The sequence below is a fragment of the Elgaria multicarinata genome, chromosome 10 (assembly GCF_023053635.1).
Source record: "Elgaria multicarinata webbii isolate HBS135686 ecotype San Diego chromosome 10, rElgMul1.1.pri, whole genome shotgun sequence".
Taxonomy (NCBI): Eukaryota; Metazoa; Chordata; class Lepidosauria; order Squamata; family Anguidae; genus Elgaria; species Elgaria multicarinata.
This window is the reverse complement of record NC_086180.1, coordinates 95,612,449-95,637,521: the sequence shown is the minus strand read 5'-3', so window position 1 is coordinate 95,637,521 and position 25,073 is coordinate 95,612,449. Positions and strand designations below refer to the sequence as shown.

Sequence of the window (25,073 nt, the reverse complement as noted above, 5' to 3'; positions counted from 1 at the left end):
AGACTCCAGTCTGTCAAAAACACCGCTTTTGGGGATCCCCCCCAAGAGGAAAATCAACTGAACAAGGGAGACCATGGGTCCGGCTCAGGCTGAGTTCACCCCAGCCTGGCCTGCCTCTCACTACAGGCACATCCCCCTTTTTAAGGGGCCATGGCTCAGTGGTTGAGCACCTGTATCTCATGCAGAATATCCTGGGTTCAGTCCCCAGCCTCTCCAGGTAGGGCTGGAAAGGTCTACCACCTCTAAAGCCCCTCTCCCTCAGATCTCCACAAAAATGAACAGGATCGCCTGTTGGAGAAATCTGAGAAATGGGACAGGCAAGACTGTCGCCTGTCCCAATTCTGGGAATTCCAGGAAGAGCCCAAGATATCGCAAGCATCCCCTCAGATGGGGATGGGACTCAATCCCAACCAAGAGAATTATTCTTCCAAGCCCAAAACCTAAAACACCGGGAAGTGCTGGTGAAAGCACCCTGATTGGAAGAGGGGGGAAGATGACACCTCTTCAACTGAGGAGGGAGAGCTGTAAGGTTCTGACCGTGAAGCCATTCCTGAGTCCCATCAGCTTCTCTTTTTCTGGACGTTCCTCATGTTCACCCAGAAGAGGATGACGCATCCATTGGCAACAGATACTGCTTTTCTGCATCGAGCACCTCCACAGCCTTTCCTTTGGATCCCAGCAGGAAGGAACTGGACATACAGGAATGGCAGGACCCAATCAATATCACCAAGCCTCCCAAATCTTAACAAGGAGAATGAGACCCTCCCACCACATCTCTGGTGGACGCAGCAGCTGTAGCTTTGGGCAGAAATGTTGCTGGCCCTTCAGCAGGGAAGGTTCCACTCAAAGATGCTCAGGACTGTAAGTTGGAGGCCCTCATCAACACAGCGTTGAGACCATGACCCTTCGAGTGAGTATTGTGGGCTCTCATTTTGCCACATCAGCCCTATCCTGGCTAGGCGGGCTGAAAGAGGCCTTCCCATTAGAGCAGGTCCCACCATCCACTTTCACCCAAAATTCCATGTCTCTAGCCTTTCTAGCCGACAGGTGCCTACATTATTTCACCCTCTTGGCCACAAGTCTCAAAGTTGCGACAAAGAGACACTAATGGCTCAAGAACTGACAGACTGATTTTTCTTTTTAAGCCAACCTCTCGAGCCTGCCCTTTGAAGGGAGATGTATTTTGGGGTTGGCTCTGGACAAGATTCTCCAGGACTTGTCTGAAAAGAAGAATCTCTCGACCGCCAAACGGTCCTTTCACCACAACAAGCCTTCCTCCCAAGGCCAGCAGCGCTTCCCCTGCCTACCAGGATCCAAACCAAAATCTCACAGGCTTGGTGGAGGATTTAATCCCAGATACAATTGGAGATCCAGTGGGTGGGTCACACAGCCAAGTAGCTCCTTCCCCCAAGAAGGATTGACTCCTTTGCCCTCCCCATTGCCCTCTCCAGTAGGCGGTCGGCTCCTAGACACGGTGGCGAGGGACTATACCCTAGAGTTTGCCCTAAGGCCTCAGAATCTTTCTTGCAGTTTTGTGTCCAGGGCCTACCCTGGCAGTACAAGGTGCTCCCACTCGTCCTCTCCTGTCCTCGAGTTTTCACCAGGGTTCTGGTGGTAGTTGTGGTTATCCTCAGAGTGCAGGGGGTGGCAATCTACGCCTATCTGGACGATTGGCTGGTGGTGGCCACCTCCTTCCAGCAGGCTGTTTGGGCAGTCAGCCTAACAGCCAGTCACCTTACCTTGATGGGCTTTCCTCATAAACCAGAAAAAAGCCACCTTCGACCCCCACCCCTCACTCCAGCACCTTGGGGTGATCCTTGTCATGTTACGGTTTACTATATGTCCGGCTCCCCCATTACAGACACTGTTACAGTCTCTCAGGAGGCCTGCTCATCACTCCGCCTCTCCCTCTGTTCATCCTTTCCCCCCTATTGGCCATGCTGGTTTCCTGCCTTGGGATAATTTTGTGGGCAGTGCTCCGCCTTTGACTAATACTGCCCTTCCTGGCTCCTCTACTGGAGGAGATCCCAAATTCAGTCCAAGTACAGATCAGCTGGCTCTTGAATCTACTCAAAGAAAAGGGGTGCGCTCTCACTGTACTATTTGATTGATTGATTGATTGATTGCATTCTATACCGCCCAATAGCCAAAGCTCTCTGGGTGGTTTACAAAATAGATAGGACACCAGTAACGACCGATGCTTGCCTGGAGGAGTGAGGTGCCATGTGCGGCTCCTTCCTACACAGGGGCTTCGGAACCGACAGGAGAGGGGCCGACACATGAATTCCCTAGAGCTCTGGGCCATCCACTTGGCTCTTCTAGTAGCAGAACACCCAGTCAGCGGACATCAGGTTCTGATCCAATCAGACAGCACAGCAGGGGTCACTTACTGTGTGTATATCTGCAAGGGGGACCGTGGTCGGGGGCTCTGCACAGGGAGGCAAGTCCCCTTCTAGTCGTCGTATGGGCGGTAGGTCATCCCTGTCTCTCTGCAGTGTGCACGTAAAGGGCATTCTAATGTGGTAGTCGAGGGGAAATGTGGCTTTGTACTGTTGTCCTTCTGGAATGGGTTTTCCTCCAGACTTGGCAAGACTGGGGAATTTGAGCCGGAAGGAGGAGCCAAGGAGGTGGGGACTGAATCTTGCTTGGAAAATTTGAAACGTTCTGCCAATCAATGGGTAGCCGAGAGAAGTTCTGATTTAAATCCACTGAAAACAGCTCCCATAAGTATAACGGCTGTATTTTCTGGTTTTGGTTCTGTTTTTATGGCCCTTGTAGTCAGAAATGGAACTGAGCAGGAAAGCAGGAGCCACACGCCCCAGGAGTGACTGCTGGGGAGGTGGGCACGCTATGCTGCCTGCCCAGACTCTATTCTAGCTGTAGAATTTTCTTGAAATGAGCACAGCACAGATCCCATATGTGTGACAGCACAGATTACCACTTGAAGAACTATAGTTACAGAAAAGTAACCTGTCTTTTTCTGAGCACCATTGTGTATACTGTACACTGGCGTTTTCTAGCACCTGGTAGTTTAAATCAACAGAAACATTCCATTCATGTGGCTTATCTTGCTTTATTTTTGAGGGCAGAAACTACATAAGTGAAAATTAAGACCAAATTTAACGGGTTTCAACAACTCTGCTCACCATGGTACAGTGTGTGGCACATTGTGTGATGAGGGGCCGACCCTCCTCCCAGATTTGAAGCTGCAGAGGTGAACAGAAATTGTTCCAGCAGTTTGTGTGGGGGTGTCGGGGTCCTCTTCGTTGGAAGGTTGTAGATTATTTGGCAGCTGCAGTGCCAAGGCACTTTAAGAGCCTTCGCCACAGCCAAACTAGCAAAACAAAAATTCCACACCTGCCTTAGTTTTGTTCTCCAGAGCAGAAAAGGCAGGCAGGATTCGATGCTGCTGCTGCTGAAAGGTACTAAGCCAGCTGCTTGGACAATTTCCACCACCCCCCTTTCCAGGCAGGCTGGCTGGCTGGCTGGGCTCCCTCAGCTGGCTGGCTGAGGGGGCCCAGGAGAACCATCACCTGCGGGGGAGGGATGTTTTTGTGGTTCTAAATTGTATGTTTTTGTGATTTAAGAATTTTGTATATTGTTTTTAAGTGTTTTTATCCTATGTCAACCGCCCAGAGAGCCTCGGCTATGGGGCAGTATATAAATGTAGTAGTAGTAGTAGTAGTATAGAATCATAGAATAGCAGAGTTGGAAGGGGCCTACAAGGCCATCGAGTCCAACCCCCTGCTCAATGCAGGAATCCACCCTAAAGCATCCCCGACAGATGCTTGTCCAGTTGCCTCTTGAAGGCCTCTAGTGTGGGAGAGCCCACAACCTCCCTAGGTAGCTGATTCCACCGTCGCACTGCTCTAACAGTCAGGAAGTTTTTCCTGATGTCCAGCCGGAATCTGGCTTCCTTTAACTTGAGCCCGTTATTCCGTGTCCTGCACTCTGGGAGGATCGAGAAGAGATCCTGGCCCTCCTCTGTGTGACAACCTTATAAGTATTTGAAGAGTGCTATCATGTCTCCCCTCAATCTTCTCTTCTCCAGGCTAAACATGCCCAGTTCTTTCAGTCTCTCTTCATAGGGCTTTGTTTTTAGACCTCTGATCATCCTGGTTGCCCTCTTCTGAACACGCTCCAGCTTGTCTGCGTCCTTGAATTGTGGAGCCCAGAACTGGACGCAATACTCTAGATGAGGCCTAACCAGGGCCGAATAGAGAGGAACCAGTACCTCACGTGATTTGGAAGCTATACTTCTATTAATGCAGCCCAAAATAGCATTTGCCTTTCTTGCAGCCATATCGCACTGTTGGCTCATATTCAGCTTGTGATCTACAACAATTCCAAGATCTTTCTCGTTTGTAGTATTGCTGAGCCAAGTGTCCCCCATCTTGTAACTGTGCCTTTGGTTTCTATTCCCTAAATGTAGAACTTGGCATTTATCCCTATTAAATTTCATTCTGTTGTTTTCAGCCCAGCACTCCAGCCTATCAAGATCACTTTGAAGTTTGTCTGTCTTCCAGGGTATTAGCTATCCCACCCAATTTTGTGTCATCTGCAAATTTGATCAGCGTTGCCTGCACCTCCTCGTCCAAATCATTAATAAAAATGTTGAAGAGCACTGGGCCCAGGACTGAGCCCTGCGGCACCCCACTCTTTGCCTCTCCCCAGTTTGAGAAGGTTCCATTGATAAGTACTCTTTGAGTCCGATTCTGCAGCCAACTGTGGATCCACCTAATAGTTGTTCCATCTAGCCCACTTTTACCTAGTTTGTTAATCAGAATGTCATGTGGTACTTTGTCAAAAGCTTTGCTGAAGTCAAGATATATGACATCCACAGCATTCCCACAGTCCACAAGGGAGGTTATCCTATCAAAAAATGAGATCAAATTAGTCTGACAGGATTTGTTCCTGACAAATCCATGTTGGCCTCTAGTAATCACTGCATTGATTTCAAGGTGTTTACAGATTGACTTCTTTATAATCTGCTCCAGAATTTTCCCAGGGATGGATGTCAGACTGACTGGTCTGTAGTTCCCAGGTTCCTCCTTTTTGCCCTTTTTGAAGATAGGGACAACGTTAGCCCTCCTCCAGTCGTCCGGCACCTCACCCGTCTTCCATGATTTTGCAAAGATAATAGACAAAGGTTCTGAGAGTTCTTCCGCTAGCTCCTTCATTACTCTTGGATGCAGTTCATCGGGCCCTGGAGATTTGAACTCATTCAAGGAAATTAGGTGTTCTTTGACCATTTGTTTATCAATCTCAAACTGCAATCCTGCCCCCTCAACTTCTGCTTCACTTTTTCCAGGGGGGTCATAGACCCTCTTTTGGAAGAAGACCGAGGCAAAGTAGGAATTGAGCACTTCAGCCTTTTCTTTGTCGTCTGTTATCAATTTGCCATCCTCATTAAGCAGTTGAACCACCATTTCTTTCCTCTGTCTTTTACTACTCACGTAACTGACGAAAGCCTTTTTATTGCTTTTAGCATCCCTCGCTAATCTCAGCTCATTCACAGCTTTAGCCTTCCTGACGCCATTTCGGTACTTCTGCGCCACTTGTCTGTACTCTTCTTTTGTAGCCTGGCCTTCCTTCCACTTCCTATATGTATCCCTTTTTGTTTTCAGGTCATCTCTAAGCTTTTTGTGGAGCCACATTGGTTTCCTCTGTTGTCTTCTATCTTTTCTCCTTGTTGGAATTGTTTGTAACTGTGCCTTTAAAATTTCCTTTTTTAAATACTCCCACCCATCCTGCACTCCTTTTCTCATTAGGCTCCCTTGCCACGGGACCTTACTTATTATAGTTCTGAGTTTATTAAAATCAGCTTTCCTAAAATCCAGAGTACGTGTATGGCTACGCTCGACTTTTGTCTCCTTCATAATCAAGAATTCAAGTATAACGTGGTCACTTTCCCCCAGAGTTCCCGTAACTGCCACTTTATCCACTAAGTCATCCCTATTGGTCAATAACAAGTCAAGGATTGCCGACCCTCTAGTTCCTTCCACCACTTTCTGTAGGAGAAAGTTATCACCCATACATGTCAGGAATTTCTTGGAAGGGCCGCTTTTGGCAGTAATGGTCTCCCAACAGATATCAGGGTAATTGAAGTCCCCCATCACTACTACATCACACTTCCTTGAAACACTGGCAATTTGTTTCTCAAAAGTTTCGTCCTCGTCTTCTCCTTGATTGGGTGGTCGGTAGTAGACTCCGATTATCATATTCTTTTTATTCCTAGCCCCATTTATTTTAATCCAGACGCTCTCGACGGGGCTCCCAATCTCATCCGCCTGTATTTCTGTGCAGGGATAGGTATTTTTAACATATAGTGCAACTCCACCTCCCTTTCTATTTCTTCTGTTCTTTTTGAACAAGTTATATCCTTCAATTGCTATATTCCAGTCATGGGAGTCATCCCACCAAGTTTCAGTTATACCTATCAAGTCGTATTTGCCTTCATGTAATAAGAGTTCAAGTTCATTCTGTTTGTTTCCCATGCTCTGGGCATTAGTATATAGACATCGAAGACCATGTGTTTTATAGTCTGGCTTTGTTCCTACCTTGTTGCAGACACTATTTTGGGGCACTGTTGGAGCTGTTCTCTGTACTGTGGTGCATTGGCCTTCATCCATTGTTGCCTCAAAATTTACGTCTCCCACCCCCGCAAGATTCAGTTTAAAGCCCTCCTGATGAAGTTCTTCATGCTGTGGCCAAACTCATTCTTTCCAGCCCTTGTGAGGTGCAACCCATCCCTTGCCAGCAGTCCATGTTCCAAGTAGCGTAGCCCGTGGTCCCAGAATCCAAAACTCTCACGACGGCACCACCTTTGAAGCCAGTCGTTCATCCGGAGTATTTTTCTTTCCCTTTCTAATCCTCTTCCAAGTACCGGGAGGATGGATGAGAAAACTACCTGGGCCCCAAAGTTCTTCAGTTTCCTTCCCAGAACTTCAAAGTCTGAAATGATTTCTTCGTAGCTCTGCTTGGCGACATCATTTGTTCCCACATGGATGAGAAGAAAGGGGTATGTGTTCGTGGGCTTTATGAGCTTCGGTAACCCTTCAGTTACATCTCTAATCTGTGCTCCAGGGAGACAGCACACCTGGCGAGTCCATGGGTCTTCACGACATACTTGGGTTTCAATCCCACGCAGCAGGGAGTCTCCCACAACGACTACTCTTCTCTTCTTCTTGGTTGACCTACCTTCTGTCTCTTGGTCACTGTTGCATGGTGTCTCCTGTACTTCTTCCTCTGCAAACTGTCCTTCAGTCTCATTCTCCAGAAGCTGAAAGCAGTTGCTTAACTCCAATGGCTCCACCGGTGCAGAACGCCCTCTAATTCCTCCGCTCCTAACTGTCACTCTTTTCCAGGGAGTTTCCTCTTCACTGGCTTTCCTCCCCTCAGCATACTCCACTTCTGCTTCAGCTGGCTGTTGTTCTTCAATCTCATGTGCTTCTTGTTGCTGTTGCAGTTCCACCGTTCGGTCTAAGAACTCCTCAACTTCTCTTATTCCTTGGAGGGTGGACACTCGCTGCTCAAGTCCTCTCACTTTTTCTTCCAAAAGTGCCACCAGCTTGCACTTGTTGCAGGTATACACCATGTTGAGCTCAGGCAGAAACACGAACATTGCACACCCTTTGCAGGTCACCACCTCTAGGGACTCCTTTCCATCCATATTGTCGATTTCTGCTTTGGTTTTTTTCCTTTTTGATTATAGTAGAATTGCCTTTACTTTGTTGTGTCCTCTCTGAAGGTACACAACTATATGAGTATGTCTTAAGGGAAAGTAAGATCTTTTGGTTGGATTTTTTTTTTTTTTGGTGGTGGTGGTTTTGTGGGTTTTTTTTCTCTTTATGTTTTTCTTTTTTCTCCCCACCTCTTTTTTTTTATTTATTTTTTTAATTATTTTTTTTTTTTGAGGCCTCCCCTTTGGCCTCCCCTGCCGAACTCCCCCTGTCAAACTCCTGTTTGCTCTTCCTGTTCGCTCGCTCCCTGGGAATCTGGCTTACTTTTATAGCTCCTACTTGAGCTGGGCCAGCTGCTCTTCCCTGCTTCTGCTTAGCTCCAAGTCAGGAACCAGAATGAGGTCACTGAAATGCCAACAACAATCAACAGCAATTAGGCACTGATTGCTGAGTCCAACTGACAATCAGGCCACTCCCCCTTCAGCTCCTGCAGCAACTATCCCCACCGACCCTCTCACTCAGCACTCAGGAGCAAATGGCAAGCACATGGCCTCTTTGAATTGGCAGCCTCCTGGGTTTCCTTGAGGCTTCTCTTCTTCCCCTTTCCTTGGTCTCCTCTTCCCCTACACTCCCCCTGTCAAACTCCTGTTTGCTCTTCCTGTTCGCTCGCTCCCTGTTCGCTCGCTCCCTGGGAATCTGGCTTACTTTTATAGCTCCTACTTGAGCTGGGCCAGCTGCTCTTCCCTGCTTCTGCTTAGCTCAGGAACCAGAAGTAGTAGTAGTAGTAGTAGTAGTAATAATAATAATAATAATAATAATAATAATAATAATAATAATAATTTAGTCCATCTAGTGCAGTATTGCCTTCAGTGAATTTCCCAAGTTTCAGACAGTCTTACCCAGTTCTCCCGGAAGATGCCAGGGATTGAGGCTGGGACTTTATACATGCAAATCATGTGTTCTTCCACTGACCTATGACCTGTTAATTTTCAGTAAATATGATCATACACAAGGGAATCATTGAATAAAAAAATAGTAGAGTTGGAAGGGTCCTGTGAGGCCATCGAGTCCAACGCAGGAATCCACCCTAAAGCATCCCTGAGGGATGGCTGTCCAGCTGCCTCTTGAAGGCCAAAGGTTTGGGAGAGCCCATGATCTCCCTAGGTAACTGGTTCCATTGTTGTACTGCTCTAACCATCAGGTCATTTTTCCTGATGTCCAGCTGGAATCTGGCTTCCTTTAACTTGAGCCCGTTATTCCGTGTCCTGCACTCTGGGAGGATCGAGAAGAGATCCTGTCCCTCCTCTGTGTGACAACCTTTCAAGTACTTAAAGAATGCAATGAAGAATATTATAACAACAAAATTTAGTTTAATTGCACATATGTTAGAAAAAAATGTGCTGTGGCACAAGGTGTGTCTGTGTGTGCTTTGAAAACTTATTATGGTCTTTGCTCGCCCTAGGTCCCTGTGTCCCCCCCGTAGCTCATTTCAGAGTTTTTTATAATCTCGTTCGTATGCTAGCAGATATAGTTTACATTTTCCCTTGTTGAGATATAGTAAGACTCTACACTTTGTCTTAAAAGACAGTTATATACATACAAATACATGTATACAACATACACACAAACAATATTACAAAGTTCATACAAACAGTATTACAAAGTCACAGATTTCATGTGCACATTTACATTCAAATTCATTCAAATAAGTGGGATTTTTTTCTGTGTTTTTCATATAGAGTGCTTTACTCTAGCACAAATTCCAGTAACACTGTTAATATTGGTGTTGTTTTCTTTTCTTAATCTCAGTTCTAAATGGAAAGGTTCATATTCGTGACTGGAGAGAATGGAAGCCACCAAGGAAAAACAAGTCAGGAAAGCAGGTTAAACAACTCCTTCCTTCTAAAGCATTTAAAACTTGCCTATGTTGGTTTTACCTTCACCATCCACGTGGTTGTCCTCTGACTTCAGAATCCTGTCACTATGCTCATGGGACTGAGGAGCTGAAGCCATCACTGACTGTGCCAAAGAAAGTTAATGCCAAGCAATAAAGATTTGCTAATTAAACTTACTCAGATAGATTTCTGATTTAGTTTCATGTGCAGTTATGAACAGCACATGTCTACATTCTGACATCTACATCCTGTTTGTGGTTGCTTCACATCTCTGTGTAGGAGAGTGAAGATTTGGAAATCAGCTCTTGGAACTTCTGTAGTTTATTAATATACAAAGTTGATGTTCTTCAGTGTTCTTAGAGTGACTTTGAGTATAGTTTTTTTTCTTTGCTTTGCTAAGCATGCAAACACTTCCATGTCTCAGAACATCCTTGCGTAATTCTGCCTCTGAAATTGCGTCTTCAATGGGGCAAGTACTACCACATGACTTCGCAATACACCATAATTCCTATTATTTCTGCTTTCTACATTCACACATAGGACACCAGCTAGTATGGGGAAGGACCTGCCTTCGGGCCAGTCAGTTATCTTATTTTTCTCAAGAATCCTATTCATTGTAGGATGTGATACATTTCTCATGTTATTCATATTAATGGAGTTCATACGACCTTGTCTGTTGCAATTTAATTTCAGAGTTTCATTTTATTGTCCAACTTTCCTTCAAGCAATTCAGAATGTGCTAGGGTGACCATATGAAAAGGTTCTTGTATCTTTTAACAGTTGCATAGAAAAGGGAATTTCAGCAGGTGTTGTTTGTGTATATGGAGAACTTGGTGAAATTCCCTCTTCATCACAACAGTTAAAGCTACAGGAGCTATACCAGAGTGACCAGATTTAAAAGAGGGCAGGGCACCTGCAGCTTTAACTGTTGTAATGAAGAGGAAATTTCACCAGGTTCCCCATATATACAATTGACACCTGCAGAAATTCCCTTTTCAATACAACTGTTGAAGATACAGGAGCCACACTGTCCTCCTTTCCATGGGGTCACCCTAGAGTGTGCCGTTTCCTCCCATACAACAATCCTTGTGAGATAGTTCAGGCAGAATTTGCCCATGCTTACAATATGGCAGAGTCATGAAGACATGTTTCCAAATGATAAGCATGAAGTTTAGTCACTCTCCTCCACCAGCTCCCAGTTTATATGGTGACCAACTTGTGCCTTTTGGTGACTACTAATTTCCTGAAAGGGGGCGTTTAATCAGGCAGGTGTCCCTTTGAGGAAATGTTTCACTGTAGAGGACTCTGGGGTGATCTCTGATTTCCCAAAGGGCATCTGCCATTTTCTTGAGCTAGGAGTGAATTGTACTGTCCTGAGACATGTTGGTGGTAGGGGGGTAGGGTGGACATAGCTGGGAGGTCTAGCCCTTGAGCAGCTTGACCAGGCTGAATCTGCTCTCCCCCTGCAAGTTCAAGGCATTGATCATCCCTAATCTAAATGAGCAGAGCCATCACCTTCTAGCTTTGTTCTGTGGCTAGGAGCTTTTCTATAAGAAGCTGTTAATCTGCTGGACCTACTTTCAGTTTCATAGAAGAATTAAGAAACAAGCTCTACACAAAGAGCTTTTCTTTCTTCTCCGGTACATAACCTGAAGGTAGCACTGTGCTACAGCAGAATGTCACAGTAACACAAGTAGGAAAATACATTTTTGTTTGCTTTCACAAATAATACTCCCATTCTCCCTGCTCTAAAAAAAATCCTAGGAAAGTGCTCTTAAATAACAAGTGAAACTGGAAAACTCAGGTCGTCTGGAGGACTCATAAACAAGTGAGTAAAGAACGATGAGCAAGCAGTAAATGCCTTGGGTAGCAAAGCTCTATGAGAGCTGCTGGGCACTTTGACTCTTTGGGCTTCCCTTGCATGTACAGCAGATAGCAACTAGGTAGTAGGGATGGGGGAGAAATTTGTGTGGTGCCCATTCTAATGGACTTAATTTTGTACTTTCAAACCAGTGTTCAAACAGAAGCGCCTTCAAAATTTGCACTTCTTTCAGTTAGTTCCAGAGGAGGCAAGGCCTTCCCCTGTGGCCCCCATTTGATTTCCTGCTTTATGGTGAGCAGCAGACTCCCACTCTGGCACAAGGCAGATATACTTCCCATGGGCAGCCTATATATCTGGTAATAGAAAGGACACAGACTTTACCATTTTTTTGTTTTAATAAAAGAGGAGAGATCACTTTTGCTTTTTAAGTTTTGAGGATAAGATAATGATAGTAGGAAGGTACAGACCTGAACTCTCCTGAGCTGTTTCCCAAAAACGTATTTTATACAAATGCTCCCCTCCATTATCCTGCCATTGATTTCCATTTAATGCAGTGCTCATAGCAGCTTACGTTGTAGGAGTCAGTGACAATTGGGCCCGGGGGTTATTAGTACACTGTTCTAAATAAGCTTTGTCAAAATAGCAGTAATTGAATCAAAATGAGAGCTTTCATTTCATCCTACATTGATATCACCAGCACTTTCCCATGTGGCTTTTCCACAGGGTGACGGGCTTCCTAGTGCGGTTACAGGTTCTTACTTTATGCCACAGAAGGAGATAGCAATAGGAATGTCTGTCAGCATGGTCTAGTCCTAGACTCAAAGTTTACCTTTCCAGTATATCCCCCGGCCATCTTATATGGGAGAAAGCTCAGTTGAATGGGATAAATGCGCTCTTGAGGGGTGGGGCGGGGGGGAGATGTGAGAAATGACAACTAGTGTCTACAGGGTTAGGAGAGCAGGAAAGGGTATAAAGGCTACTGAAACACGTTATTGCTTGGGGTTCTACACTTGTGAGGAAATACCCATAAATGTTGGTCTCTAGCCTATGGCTGGTTGGCCACTGTGTGAAGAGAGTGCTGGACTAGATGGACCCTTGGTCTGATCCAGCAGGGCACTTCTTATGTTCCCCAGTATGGGGTTCCGCAGGGGTCAGTCTTGTCCCCCATGCTGTTTAACATTTACATGAAACTGTTGGGAAACTGTTACATGAAACTTTTGGAGTTTTGGAGTGCGTTGTCAACAATACGCTGATGACACACAGCTCTATTTCTCCTTTTCATCTTCATCAGGTGAGGCTGTGGATGTGCTGAACCGGTGTCTGGCTGCGACAATGGACTGGATGAGGGCTAATAAACTGAAACTCAATCCAGACAAGACTGAGATGCTGTTAGTGGGTGGTTCTTCTGACTGGATGGTGGGTGTTCAACCTGTTCTGGATGGGGTTGCACTCCCTATTTAGGAGCAGGTTCATAGCTTGATGGTTCTAGAACCATCTCTGTCCCTTGAGGCTCAGGTGGCCTCGGTGGCATGGAGTGCCTTTTACCAACTTCAGTTGGTGGCCCAGTTATGCCCCTATCTGGACATGGATAACATCACTTCAGTTGTATCACTTCTATGCTCTGGTAGTAATCTCCAGATTAGATTACTGCAATGCCCCCTATGTGGGGCAGCCTTTGAAGACGGTTCGGAAGCTTCAGCTTGTGCAAAATGCAGCGGCCAGATTGATAACTGAAACCAGAAGGTTTGCGCATATAAGACCTGCTCTGGCCCCCTTGTATTGGCTGCCTGTATGTTTCCGAGCCCAATTCAAAGTGCTGGTTTTAACCTATAAAGCCTTACTCGGCTTGGGACCACAATACGTGACGGAATGCCTCTCCCGACATGAACCTACACTGAACATCTAAGGTCCTCCTCCGAGTGCCTACTCCAAGGGAATTTCGGAGGATGACAACAAGGGAGAAGGCCTTTTCAGTGGTGGCCCCCCAATTTTGGAATGATCTCCCCGACGAGGTTCACCTGGCACCAACATTGTTATCTTTTCAGCACCAGGTCAAGGTTTTTCTCTTCTCCCAGTCATTTAACAGCATATGCTGAGATTTTTAACTGACCCAAGTAGTTGTTTTAAATGGATATTTCTGGGTTTTTGTTTGTTTGTTTGTATTTATGCTTTTTATGGTTTTAAATTTTGTACTTTTGTTTTTAATGTCCACTGTTTTTAACCTTTGTAACTGCCCAGAGACCTTCGGCTATGGGGCAGTATATAAATGTAATAATAATAATAATAATAATAATAATAAGAAGAAGAAGAAGAAGAAGAAGAAGAAGAAGAAGAAGAAGGAGGGGGGTATTGTTTTTTTGCTGCCCTTACTGCCCCTGAATATACATTACCATAGGCACTTACCAGTGTTTGGTTGCATCCACTAGAATGAAACTCCCTGCCCACTCAGCTGCTGAGAGCAATCAGGCCACACCCCTTCAGGCCCAGCAGCAGCTCTCAGGAATACATGGCAAGCACATGGTGACTTTGAATAGACACCGCCTGGATTTACTTGAGGCCTCACTCCTCTTTGCCTTGGTCTTCTCTTCCACTGCACCTCCCCTGACAAACTCCTGTTTGCTCTCTCTGGGAGCTTGCTTCTTTATGTACCCTCTAGCCCAGCTGGGGCAGCTTCCTCTACTCTTCTCTTCTCTGCTCAGCTAGGAGTCAGGAAACAGAATAAGGTTAAAGAAAAACTCCCTCCTAAATGCCTGTTCGGCATTTAGCAAACATCCTAGGCACAAAGTTCAACTTAAACATAAACTAGTCTGACAATAAATTCTCTCTCTCTCTCCCTCTCTCTCTCTCTCTCTCTCTCTCTCTCTCACACACACACACACACACATATACTCTGTGTTTTTCTGCAAAACAATCACTACAAAAACATCTTAGGATAATAACTTTGTCCACAAGGTGACAATCACAATTTTCCCACAAGGGTATATATCACAACAATTTCCCCATGACACTCTGCCTGTAGGTACCCTATTTTTCTCTCCCAAAGGAAGCCCATAAGGATTTGTCCACAAATTAACTCAACATAACAAGAGCTATAAAATTATATATATATAAAAACATAACAAGAGCTAATAGTGTTAAATTCTTCTCATAACTCCCCCTGTGCTTCTCTTCATTTTTATGCTGCCTTCTCTCTTTGTATAACCACGTCACGCTCCTTTCCTTACTAAAGAAAATAAGGCTGACAAATAAAAAAATTTTGTACTTTTTATTATTATTAAATAGAATATCAGAGGACATGTGATACCTGCACAAATGTCTTTGTCAGCATCTGTGTAAAAAGTGGAAGTCTGGAATATGGAACAAAGGTCATCATCACCATATTGCTTTCAGTTACTATTTCCCAGAACCCCTCCTGGGGCTCATGTACCCCTCATCCCTCCCCCCCTCCAGACCCTTTGGCAGAGGCATCAAACAGTATCTTTGCTTGTGGTTCGTGTGGCTCCGGTGCTGCCCACCGTGTCCAGTTCTTCAGCTAGTCTGCTCCCAGTCCAAGCAGCCTCTGCTAGTTGCAGGCCACTGGCCCACCCGTCGTACATCACTCTTTTAACCACAAGCGTGAGCATAACATTTCAAGCAGATTCCCACGAGTGAGCGATGCCTTTGCTCCTGCCAGACCAGTACTGATGCGAGCCGAGTAAAGCGTTCCGAACCTCGACATCACTCTGGTGTAGCAGTGTTGTCCTGCCTTTCTCCAAGCAAGCAACTAGAACAAGAAGGGGTATTGAAAGAGGGAAGAGAAAGGCTAGGAAAGCACATCCCCTCCTTCGTCGCTTGTGGTGGGTCCTTTCCTTCTTCTCATTCCTCCTGTGACTGGCACTTTCTGTATTTCATTTCCCTCCAGGCTCACTGTTTACAACCCCCTTCTTCTCCTGCAACCATGTGTATAGATACCACCTTAACTCAGGATAATACTTCATGCACCTGATGAAGGGAATTAATAAGTTTGTTCGTCTTTAAGGTACCACAAGTCTCTTTGTTGTTTTTGCTGCAAAAGATGGACAGGGCCGCCCACCCCTCTGGAAATTTAAAACACTGTTATGCCCTGAAAGAATGCTGGCAGAGAAGCTGGTTCCTCTTTTACAGATTCACATTCCTGCTGCAGTTTAGGTCAGTCTATGTAAAAACTGACCTATATTCAGGCTTGGGAATTTTTTTAAACATGCTATGACTGCATGAGATATTACATTTGTTTAGTTGTTTTCAGGGGAAGCCCATTTATAACTGGGGCTTTGAGTCCTGTGTGCCTTCTTCTGGCTCAGGCACAACGTAAGCGACCGCTCCCCCCCCCCCCCCGGTCCACTCAGCTCCATCTTCCAGGCCTCCTGTCCTGCTGTGCAGCATCTGTAGCAAACGTGCTGCTGGGCTCTTGTTCACTCAGGAAGGGCTGGGGGAGGCAGTGGCAGCGGGGGTGGGGGAACGGATCTGGCAAGAGACGAGTGCCTGGTGGCGAAAGGGAGCCCCCCCCTCCACCCCAGCAATCAGCCTCCACTTCCCTCTTCCCCCTCTCAGCCCAGCTTCTCAAAATCTCTTTTTCCATCCAGGAATACTAGCAGCTGTAACATGATCCCTGGGCCGTATATCCCATAATATGCGGGCACACACTTGCAACTCATTCACTTCCTTTGCAGCTGAAAGAGACCCAAGTGTGTGGCTCAACGTGGAGGAGCAGCCGGCCGGTGGATGCCACATCACGGCGTGGGCTGCACACAAAGGAGCCCAAGCATGTGGCTGCTGCAGCAGCTGCCTTTCCTCGTGGGGGCCCTGATCAGCCGTGGGGGTCCCGCTTCCTCGCTCTACGGACCGGGTCTGGGTAAGAGAAGATCAACCACGGCGCCACGCTTCTGATGGCAAACTGATGCAAGGGAGCAGGGGTTCACACACACAGCTTCCCAACCTCTGGGGGTTCAGCCGTCCTTATGACTTTATAACTGACCCGAGAATAGTTGTTTTAAATGGATATTGTTGGTTTTATACTTTTAGTGGGTTTAAATTTTGTATGTCTGTTTTAATGTTCATTGTTTTTAACTTTTGTAAACCGCCCAGAGAGCTTCGGCTATGGGGCGGTATATAAATGTAATTAAATAAATAAATGAAATAGATTATGCCGTGAAAGTACCAAATCTCAAGGCACCTGGGATAGCTCTCTGCCAGCCTTCCTCGGAGTCTATCAGAATCAGCGTCTTTGGAGTATTTTAAGATGTTCTCCATCTATGTGAGAGACCGATCTCTTGCCAGCACCTTCCTTCTAGGAATGGAGTGGTCAGATGGTAGACAAATGAGTGTGTCTCTTCTGTTACTGTGTGCATGTGTTGTGTGTGAGCGCACTTTATGATCTTCTGTCTGTCGACTTTTAGGTTAGTCCTTCCAGTCTGAGATGGGAGGGAAAGGCTTCTTTAAGATCAACAAGTTGCATTCCCTAAGGAGCATCTGCTGCATATAATGTTGTGTAAACTATAAGGGTGAACTATATTCGCATCAGAACTCATAAAACTGGGAAAGAGCAAGGGGGAGCTCTGTCAGTGTCCTCCCCGATAGGGACTGGCATTGCCTCTCATGAACTTTCTCTAGCATTTCAGTATTGCGAAACATTCATGGCTGCTCAAAAGTTTGGGGAAATGTATTTGAGTTCAGCGAATCCAGTCCCACAACCTGCTTTTCTAGAGTGCTGAGAACCTTGTTAAAAGGTCCCAGCAGCACTGCCAGGGATCGGATCTCAACCCTCAACACTAGAGTAGCAGAAACCATCTTGCTGGGGACAACCGTGCTGCTGCAGAAAGCAATGGCTGCAGGTGGGCAGCAACGTCCTTCCCGGCCTGCTCTCATGGCCTGGCCTCCCGAGGGCCTTTCCAATCCATGGAGCCTGCAGAAAGCCTGAGCCGGGCAGGAGCAGGGAGGGTCTGCTTCTCAGAGAAGGTGAGGGAGGGGAGAAATGAGCCCATGTTCACTGCAGCACCTGCTCTAGTCATCGCAGTTGCCAGCTATCGCATAAAGTGTCAAGCCATTGGCGCATTTAGACAGACAAATGACGATACAGATACAGTGCGATTAAGTACAATAGAGTAGGACTACGCAGACTGGTCATTTGTGAGGAATGTCAATGCAGAGAGAACCAAAATATGAGGAGGGAGGGGGACGGAATCTCAGAACAAATTCTCCTTTTGAGATATTACTTACTTGCAGCATGTATAGGGCTGCCCTATAACACGTGTTCTTAGGGGGCTCACAACAACAAAGCAAACAATGACAAATTCAATAACAACAATAAAAGCACAATAAAGCATAAAAACAATTAACAGAGAGTGAAAAGAGCTCAAGGCTAAACAAGATTAAAGGGCCCAAGGAAATAAAAAGGTCTTTTCTGGTGCTGCAAAGATGCCAAAGTAGGTGCCAGGGGAGGGAATTCACCACCACTGAAAAGGCCCCCTCTCCTGTAGCCACCCAGAACACCTCACTCAGCTGGGGCACTCTGGCGAGGGCTTCTAAAGAACTCAAGGTAGGTCCATGAGGAGAGAGTGGTACCCTGGTGCCACATGGTGAAGGTCCTTAAAGGTCAAAACCAGCACCTTGAATTAGGCCTGGAAACAGAATGGAAGTCAGTACTGCTGTGATGTGCTCATATTGTCTCATTCCAGCTAGCCGTCTTATAGCCACAGACTGAACTAGTTGTAGCTTCCCGACTGTTTTCAAAGGCAGTCCCACGCAGTAGTCCGCGGAAGTTAGTAGGTCATGGATAATTGAAGCAAGGCTATCCCTGTCTAGGTAGGGTCATAGCTGATGCACCAGCCTAAGTTTCAAAAAGCTGCCCTCTTGCGCATCCAGAGAGAAAGATGGATCAATGAGCCCTGAACAACAGAGCTCATCCATTGATCCATCCATTGATCCATGTTGCTGGAAGGACTTATATGCTGTGGGGAAAAGAGACACTACCTCCTCTATAGACTCCAGGGGTGTTACTAGACAAGGCTGTAGCGCGCGTTACCTTCAGCAGTCGCGTCGAGGCTTCCAGATGACGTTCACCAGGATCCATCGTTATCCTGCGGTGAAGCCTCTTTCTCCCGACTTTAAAAAAGTGAGTTCTAGTGCGCCTTTTCCTGGCGGCCCGCGGTAATTCGGAGTACGTGTGGGAGGATGTGAGGTCACTGCGGTCCGCACTGGTCAGGAAAAGGCATGCTAAGGGGAGTGGCCAGCGGCTTCGGTCAAGCCGCATTCGCCATTTGCGCCCAGCCCGCCAGCTGGGGCAGCGCAGCGGAGCAGCTTTTTTTTATTATTCCCCCAGTGACAGTTTGCGCAGGAACGGAGGACCGCAAAAGTGGCTGGTGTGCTGCTGGGGGTGTGTGGGGGATGTGCGCCTGCTTTTCCTATTTCAACCTTTGCGTGGGTCACTTTTCGGAAAGGCAGGCATCCCACAGTTATGGGAGGGTGACTCCTCGCGGTGGGCAGCCACCGCGGCCGCATAATGGCGGCGCTATACGGTGCGCCAAAGATGTAAAGGCTAGCGGGGACTGGGGGACGGTCCAGGCATGAAGGGCTGTGTGCCTGTTGGTGTGGGTACGCGGCTGGAAGAGGGCACAGCTGTTTCTGGGCTGCTGCCATGCCTACGGCCAGATGTGGGTTGGCTCCGTGGGATGGGGGAGAGGGCACAGAGGTGGTCATCGCTGCCGACACTTCAGAGGCATGATGGGAGATGTAGGCACAGAGTGCCCATGCAGACGACTGACCTCGGGTCATATGACACCCGCCACGACCCCCATCAGGAAGTGACCGCATCAATGTTGACCCTCAGCACCAGCGCTTGCTGGCCGCGCCCCCTGTGAGCCATCCACCAATGGCAACTGGCTCCCCTCCGTCCCCTCCCCACTTCAGCTGGCACTGGCACTGCCGGTGCCACCGCCGCCGCCGGCTCCACCGCCGCCAGAGCCGGCGGCGGCAGCGCTGACGGCAGCGCAAGTTTGCGGTCTTTCAGACTTGCTCAAACCGTGCAGCGAGCGAAAAAAAAAGCCGCGGCAATCAGGCCGGTGTGGCTGCGCAACCGTGCTCGCGGCGGCAGTAGCACAAACGGCGCAAACTTCTGCCACAAATCGAAGGCAGGTGTGGATGATGAGGCGTCAAGGCTGAACGGGAAAATCCGCTTTCACCGCTCCTCAACGTCGGAACACCCGGTAGGTCTAGCAAAGCCCCAGGTGTTTTACCTCTTCCAGTCTGGTTTCAGACCTGGTCAGGGTACTAAGCAGCAGGAGGATGGGGAACGTGTGTGTGTGTGTGTGTGTGTGTGTGTGTGAGAGAGAGAGAGAGAGAGAGAGAGAGAGAGAGAGAGAGAGAGAGAGAGAGAGAATCCAGATGTGTGTATGAGTGAGTGTGTGTCTATGTAAAAACTGAGAGTGTATGAGTGAGATGGCCATACTCACCACTGGCAGGCAGACCCCAGAAGATAAGTCACAAGGAGATTTATTTATTTATATTTATTTATTACATTTTTATACCGCCCAATAGCCGAAGCTCTCTTGGGCTGAAAAATACTTCCCCATAACCCCTGTCCTAGAGGTTGACTGGGGACTTATTACTTGACCCTCCTGGCTCTGCTGTACACCATGGATCGCTGCATTCTGTCACATCACCTGTTGGACTTTGTAGGAGTTGTGGGCGTGTTATTAGCTGGGCTCCATTTTTTTCTGTCCTGTCAGTCTCCAAGAGTGATGTGGAGAGTTCTGCAGGGCTTCATATTATTCAGCATCTATATGCAGTACACAGATGAACAGATTTCCTCCGTTCTGTTCCATTATGATTATACAGTTCTTTTAAGACTTGGGTTCCACTCCAGTTGGCTTCTGGAAAGGAAGAGGAATTTCAGAGTGTTGGTAATGGATTTTGCATACATGCTTTGACCATTTATTCATGGCACATTTTCTCATTTTGGGTTTTATCAAATTTTTATTTATTGCTTTTCTGCCTCAATTTGAGGCACTCAAGGTAGTTCAAAAGTGATCAATAAACAACCCAGGAAAATGCAAAAATAATCAAATCTAAAACTTAAATAATAAGAAAGCAAACAGAACAACAGGTAGCACCAATCAGTTTAATGCGCAGGAGCAAAAAAAGATGGAGCCAGAAATGTATACTCATCCAATAAGATGGAGGCCTGATAGAACTATAGATCTTCAACATGGAACGGAACGGCCATCTGAAAAAGGGCCAGATGGGGCCAATTTCCCAGAGCAGGACATCCCAAACCTGGGACATGTTGACCGAAGGCCTTATCCCAAATACTTGACAATCAAGCCTTAGATATTTGCATGTTCCAAGCCAGGGCCTCTTCTGATGAACTCAGGGAATGGACAAGTCCATTCAGATATCCTGGTCCTGAGCCATTTAGGGCATAACCCTATCCAGAGAGCCAGCGGCTTCTGAAGTTGGAGACTGCTGAGTATCCAATGCAGGGTGGCCAGAGCATGGAGGCAATCCTCAAATGGCCGATGCCCCAGTCTCCTCCCGGCCCCTGGGAATGTTTCTGAGTGTGGAGACATAGCTGGCATGGAGAGAACTGTGCTTTCTATGAGCGGGAGGGGGGTGATTTCTGGGCTCCAAGGTAGGAGCCCTGGTTCCAACCTCAGATCCCAAAACCCAAACAATCCTAAGTGACAATCCTAGGGTCACTTTCTTAGGACATCAAAAGTAAGAACCCTTACTTTGAACTTGGCCTAAATGCAGATAGGTATACAGTGAAGATGATATAGCAATGAAGCTAGTACCTGGATCCAGTCAAAAGCTGTTTCCAGACTCTCTTCAGAAGGAACCCCAACTTTGATGTAACTAAGGCATGTATGACCATGACCAGATACACTTTCTCCAGAAACGGGCACAGCAACCTCCTAACCATAGTAGCTACCTGAACATCCAGAAGCAGAGCTAAGCTGAGGAGCACTCCCAGATTGCACACCTGATTCTTCTTCAAGGGGAGTGCACATACCCCTTGGTGCATTGGAGGTCCTACTAACCAAGAGTGCTTGCCTAGATTAAGCTTCCATGTCTTCACCCAGCTCATGACAAATTCTAGACAGCAATTCAGAATCTTCATAGCTTCCCTGAATTCAGATGGAACAGAGAGAGGGACAGCTGCTTGGAGGTCACAACAACCCATTGAAGGTTCATTTACCTGCTGTTGTGTCATGCTGGGTGCCTATAGCTTCCATTTTTGCATGGTGCCCACAGGCACATGGCTTGTTGTGGCTTGTCATGCAGTGTGAACCCAGGAAGAAGGGTATAGGCATACGCAAGGAGTGTGCCGGGTGTGCCCAGGCACACGCTAATGTCTCAAGCAATAAGCACCGAATTCAGGGAATCATTGAGTAGGGATCCAGAGGGGGATCCAGATGCAGCAGGAACAGTCCTCCAGCTGCCCTCCAGCTGCTCTGCCACTGTACTGAAGAACAGCTGCCTCTGAGAGAGCACCGTTGCTCCCGGCAGCAGGAGCAAAAAGGAATCGCTCTGCTGGGAGCCTCTCTGCACTTCAAAGAGGCCAGGACAACTCCCCCCCCCCCCCCGAAGGGTGGCCATATTTTGGAAACCAAAAAGGAGCATGACCAGCCCTCAGGGAGGCGTGCCCACCCCAACAACCATGGCCTTGGTCACATGTCTGATTCTACAGCTCACAATTAAGACAAGCTTGTTCTACATAATATGTTAATGTTAAAATAAAAAAGAATCAAGACATTCAATGGATCTGAAATTAAGATGTATTTTTAGTTGCTGTACAGTTTTTTTGCGGTAGTTCTTTGCTGTCCTCATACAAGTTCAATAGAAAAGAAAATCTATTATTTCTCATTATTCTAGAAAAAATAGCTAAGGAACACTGTGGTTAGGAGGGGGAGGGTGTACACCAGTGCTAGACTAAACAGAAAATAGGAAATATGCAGTGAAGAAAAATTAGGTGAAGAAAGATTAGAAAGGGAGGCTCAAGGTGCAATCTTATGCATGTTTAGATGGAAAAGGCACTCCCAGCATTCTGCAGCCAGCATGCATGGGATCGTGCCCTAACCAGAAGCAAGAAGCCTCACTGAGTTCAATAGGACTTATTCCCAGGTAATATTTCACATATGTGAAATATGTGACATCAGGGAGTTGAAAGCGTGGGGAAAGAAGAGAGGAAGAATGATTGGATCACTGTAGCAATCTTTTCTCAGGTCTATTCATTGTGATTTAATATTAAGCAAGAAAGACAGCTCTCTTTAAAATATTGTAACATTGAGAAGTAATATAAACTAGATTTTCATAAGTCAATTTCTGTTAGAGGTCTTGTGCCAGGCATAGCCTTTTGCAGATTTTTAGCTGTACACTATTGGGAGAACTAATGATAAGCACCCACCGTATGGCCTCAGTGGTGAGTTTCTACCAAACCCTATACCACTATCAAAACTTCTGGCTACAAGTTACAAGGTTACAGAGTTTACTTTTTTTTAAAAAAATACATTTATATCCCACCATTTTTCCTCCAAAGAACCCAAGGTGGCATACATAATCCTCCTCCTCTCCATTTTATCCTCACAATAACAACAACCCTGTGAGGGAGGTTAGGCTGAGAGTCTGTGACTGGCCCAAAGTCACCCAGTGGGCTTCCATGGCCGAGTGGGGACTAGAACCTGGATCTTCCGACTCTCAGTCCAACTCTCTAGCCCCTACAACACAATCCACAAGTCAGATATTCGATATACTAGCAATATTAAATGGATATTAATTCTGGTTAACTTTGTATGAATGACTAGACAGCGTAGTCATTCTACTCATAATCCTACTCAGAAGTAAGATCAACTGAGCTTACTGTATTGCGTTTACTTCCAGATAACGGCATAGGATTGCAGAGAACGCACACATAGCAAATGTTAGGACAGCAAACACCAAATTTAAGCCAATAACTCATTCAACACTACTCAGAAATAAAAACGTAAGGAAAGCAACCTGATCGTTTCCAATGGGCATACAGATCATTCTTCCCTCAGACCAAGTGTTTGAAACATATACTTCACTTTTTTGAAATACATAATGACATTTACCCAGAAGTAAGTTTCAGTGTCACAGTGGGATTTGCTTCCAAACTTGCATCAAACTGGGCTTAAGGGTCATAAAACAAATACCAGAGAAGTGACATACCAAACAGTTAGAACCAAGCAGCTAGTTCTTGTTAATAAACTAACACGTCCCTTGTTAATAAACAAAAAAAAAACAAAATCTCCCCCCTCCCAAGCCACTGACAACCAAGCCTTCCTGAAGAGGCTCCACAATTTCCCAAAGTGGGAACTTAGCTAGCAGCAATGAAACCTTCATTGCCATGGGCCTGTTTGGACCTCATTTTCCCCTCATGACAACCCAAAAGGGTGACATTTGAAGGGTTAAAAGGAAAATGAAAGGCCAGGAGCGCTTTCCCAGTTGCCTTAACATCTGCCTTTCCTGGCAGTGATGGCGATGGCCAACCCAGGAGAGATTCATGAGAGGAAACTGCCATCAGAGAGAACAACTCACTCCTCCTGCCCTGGGCAAGGGAGGACGGGCGAGCTCTCCTTCCGCTCTCTTGCCAGCTCCTCACAGGTAGAATTCATGGAAGTGAAGGCAAGACCTCCCCCCCCCCCCGCCGCCCCACTCCTGAGCGCGTGTCCCCTCAGCCTTCCCTCCCCCTCCCCCTGCCACAAGGCTATAGTCAATGAAGATCTACCTTTCAGGATTGCTGTTATACTACTCCTTTAGCTGCCGCCTAAGGCCCAGCATTGTCCTAGATACCACTGTCATACCACTCAGACCACATTTCAGACTTGTTGTAATGCAATCTCATGCTCAGCCTGGCCCCAATGTGCAACATGCAGAGCAAGCTACACTGCAGGGCTGTTGTAAGCCCATATCTCGTAGCCGTAGCCCCCTTCACATACAGTATATGGATAATGGACTGGCTTGGGATTTATATTGGCAGCACGACTTTCCACAAGTTGAAAAACTTAAATGGTAAATTGCTCTTGTGAAATATAAGACCTCATTTAGAAAGAGCATGAACTCATCTCTTTGCTGCCCCCTTTTGTTTGGGGAGAAACCCACTGCTGCACAACCACACATATGTTCACATCTTAGATTTCTCCATTGACTTCTATGGGCTGCCCTCAAAAGACATTTACAATTATTTTTCAGTGTAAGCTGAGAAATGATTTGCCTGGATTCTAAACAATTAGATGGTTTTTACATTTCATGTGTGTAGCCCTCCATAGGTCTGTCTCTTCCGCCAAGACGCTTGTTCATGCACTGGTTATTTCACGGTTGGACTACTGCAACCTTCTTCTCTCTGGCCTTCCTTCTTCTCACATCAGTCCGTTGGTTTCTGTTCACCACTCTGCCGCAAAGATCATCTTCTTAGCTCGCCGCTCCGACCATGTTACTCCGCTTCTGAAATCTCTTCATTGGCTTCCAATTCACTTCAGAATCCAATATAAACTTCTCCTGTTAACCTTCAAAGCTTTTCACGGTCTAGCTCCTTCCTATCTCTCCTCTCTCATCTCACACTATTGCCCCGCTCGTGCTCTTCGCTCCTCTGATGCCATGTTTCTCGCCTGCCCAAGGGCCTCTACTTCCCTTGCTCGGCTT

General features: G+C 46.6%; 2 protein-coding genes across 3 annotated transcripts in view; both read left to right on the top strand.

Annotated features, from left to right (window-relative positions):
• TRMT44 (tRNA methyltransferase 44 homolog) overlaps positions 1 to 10,244 on the top strand; it is a 43,407-nt gene extending 33,163 nt beyond the window's left edge. For both annotated transcript variants that reach the window (XM_063135956.1, XM_063135957.1), the window contains one exon: positions 9,492 to 10,244. In XM_063135956.1, coding sequence (XP_062992026.1) covers positions 9,492 to 9,733 — 242 coding nt within the window. In that variant the 3' untranslated portion in view covers positions 9,734 to 10,244. The remainder of the gene's footprint in view (positions 1 to 9,491) is intronic.
• Positions 10,245 to 16,106: 5,862 nt separating this feature from the next.
• Positions 16,107 to 25,073, top strand: part of CPZ (carboxypeptidase Z) — an 80,654-nt gene continuing 71,687 nt past the window's right edge. The window contains exon 1 of the mRNA XM_063135973.1: positions 16,107 to 16,269. Within this exon, the coding sequence (XP_062992043.1) occupies positions 16,140 to 16,269 (130 nt within the window). The 5' untranslated portion in view covers positions 16,107 to 16,139. The remainder of the gene's footprint in view (positions 16,270 to 25,073) is intronic.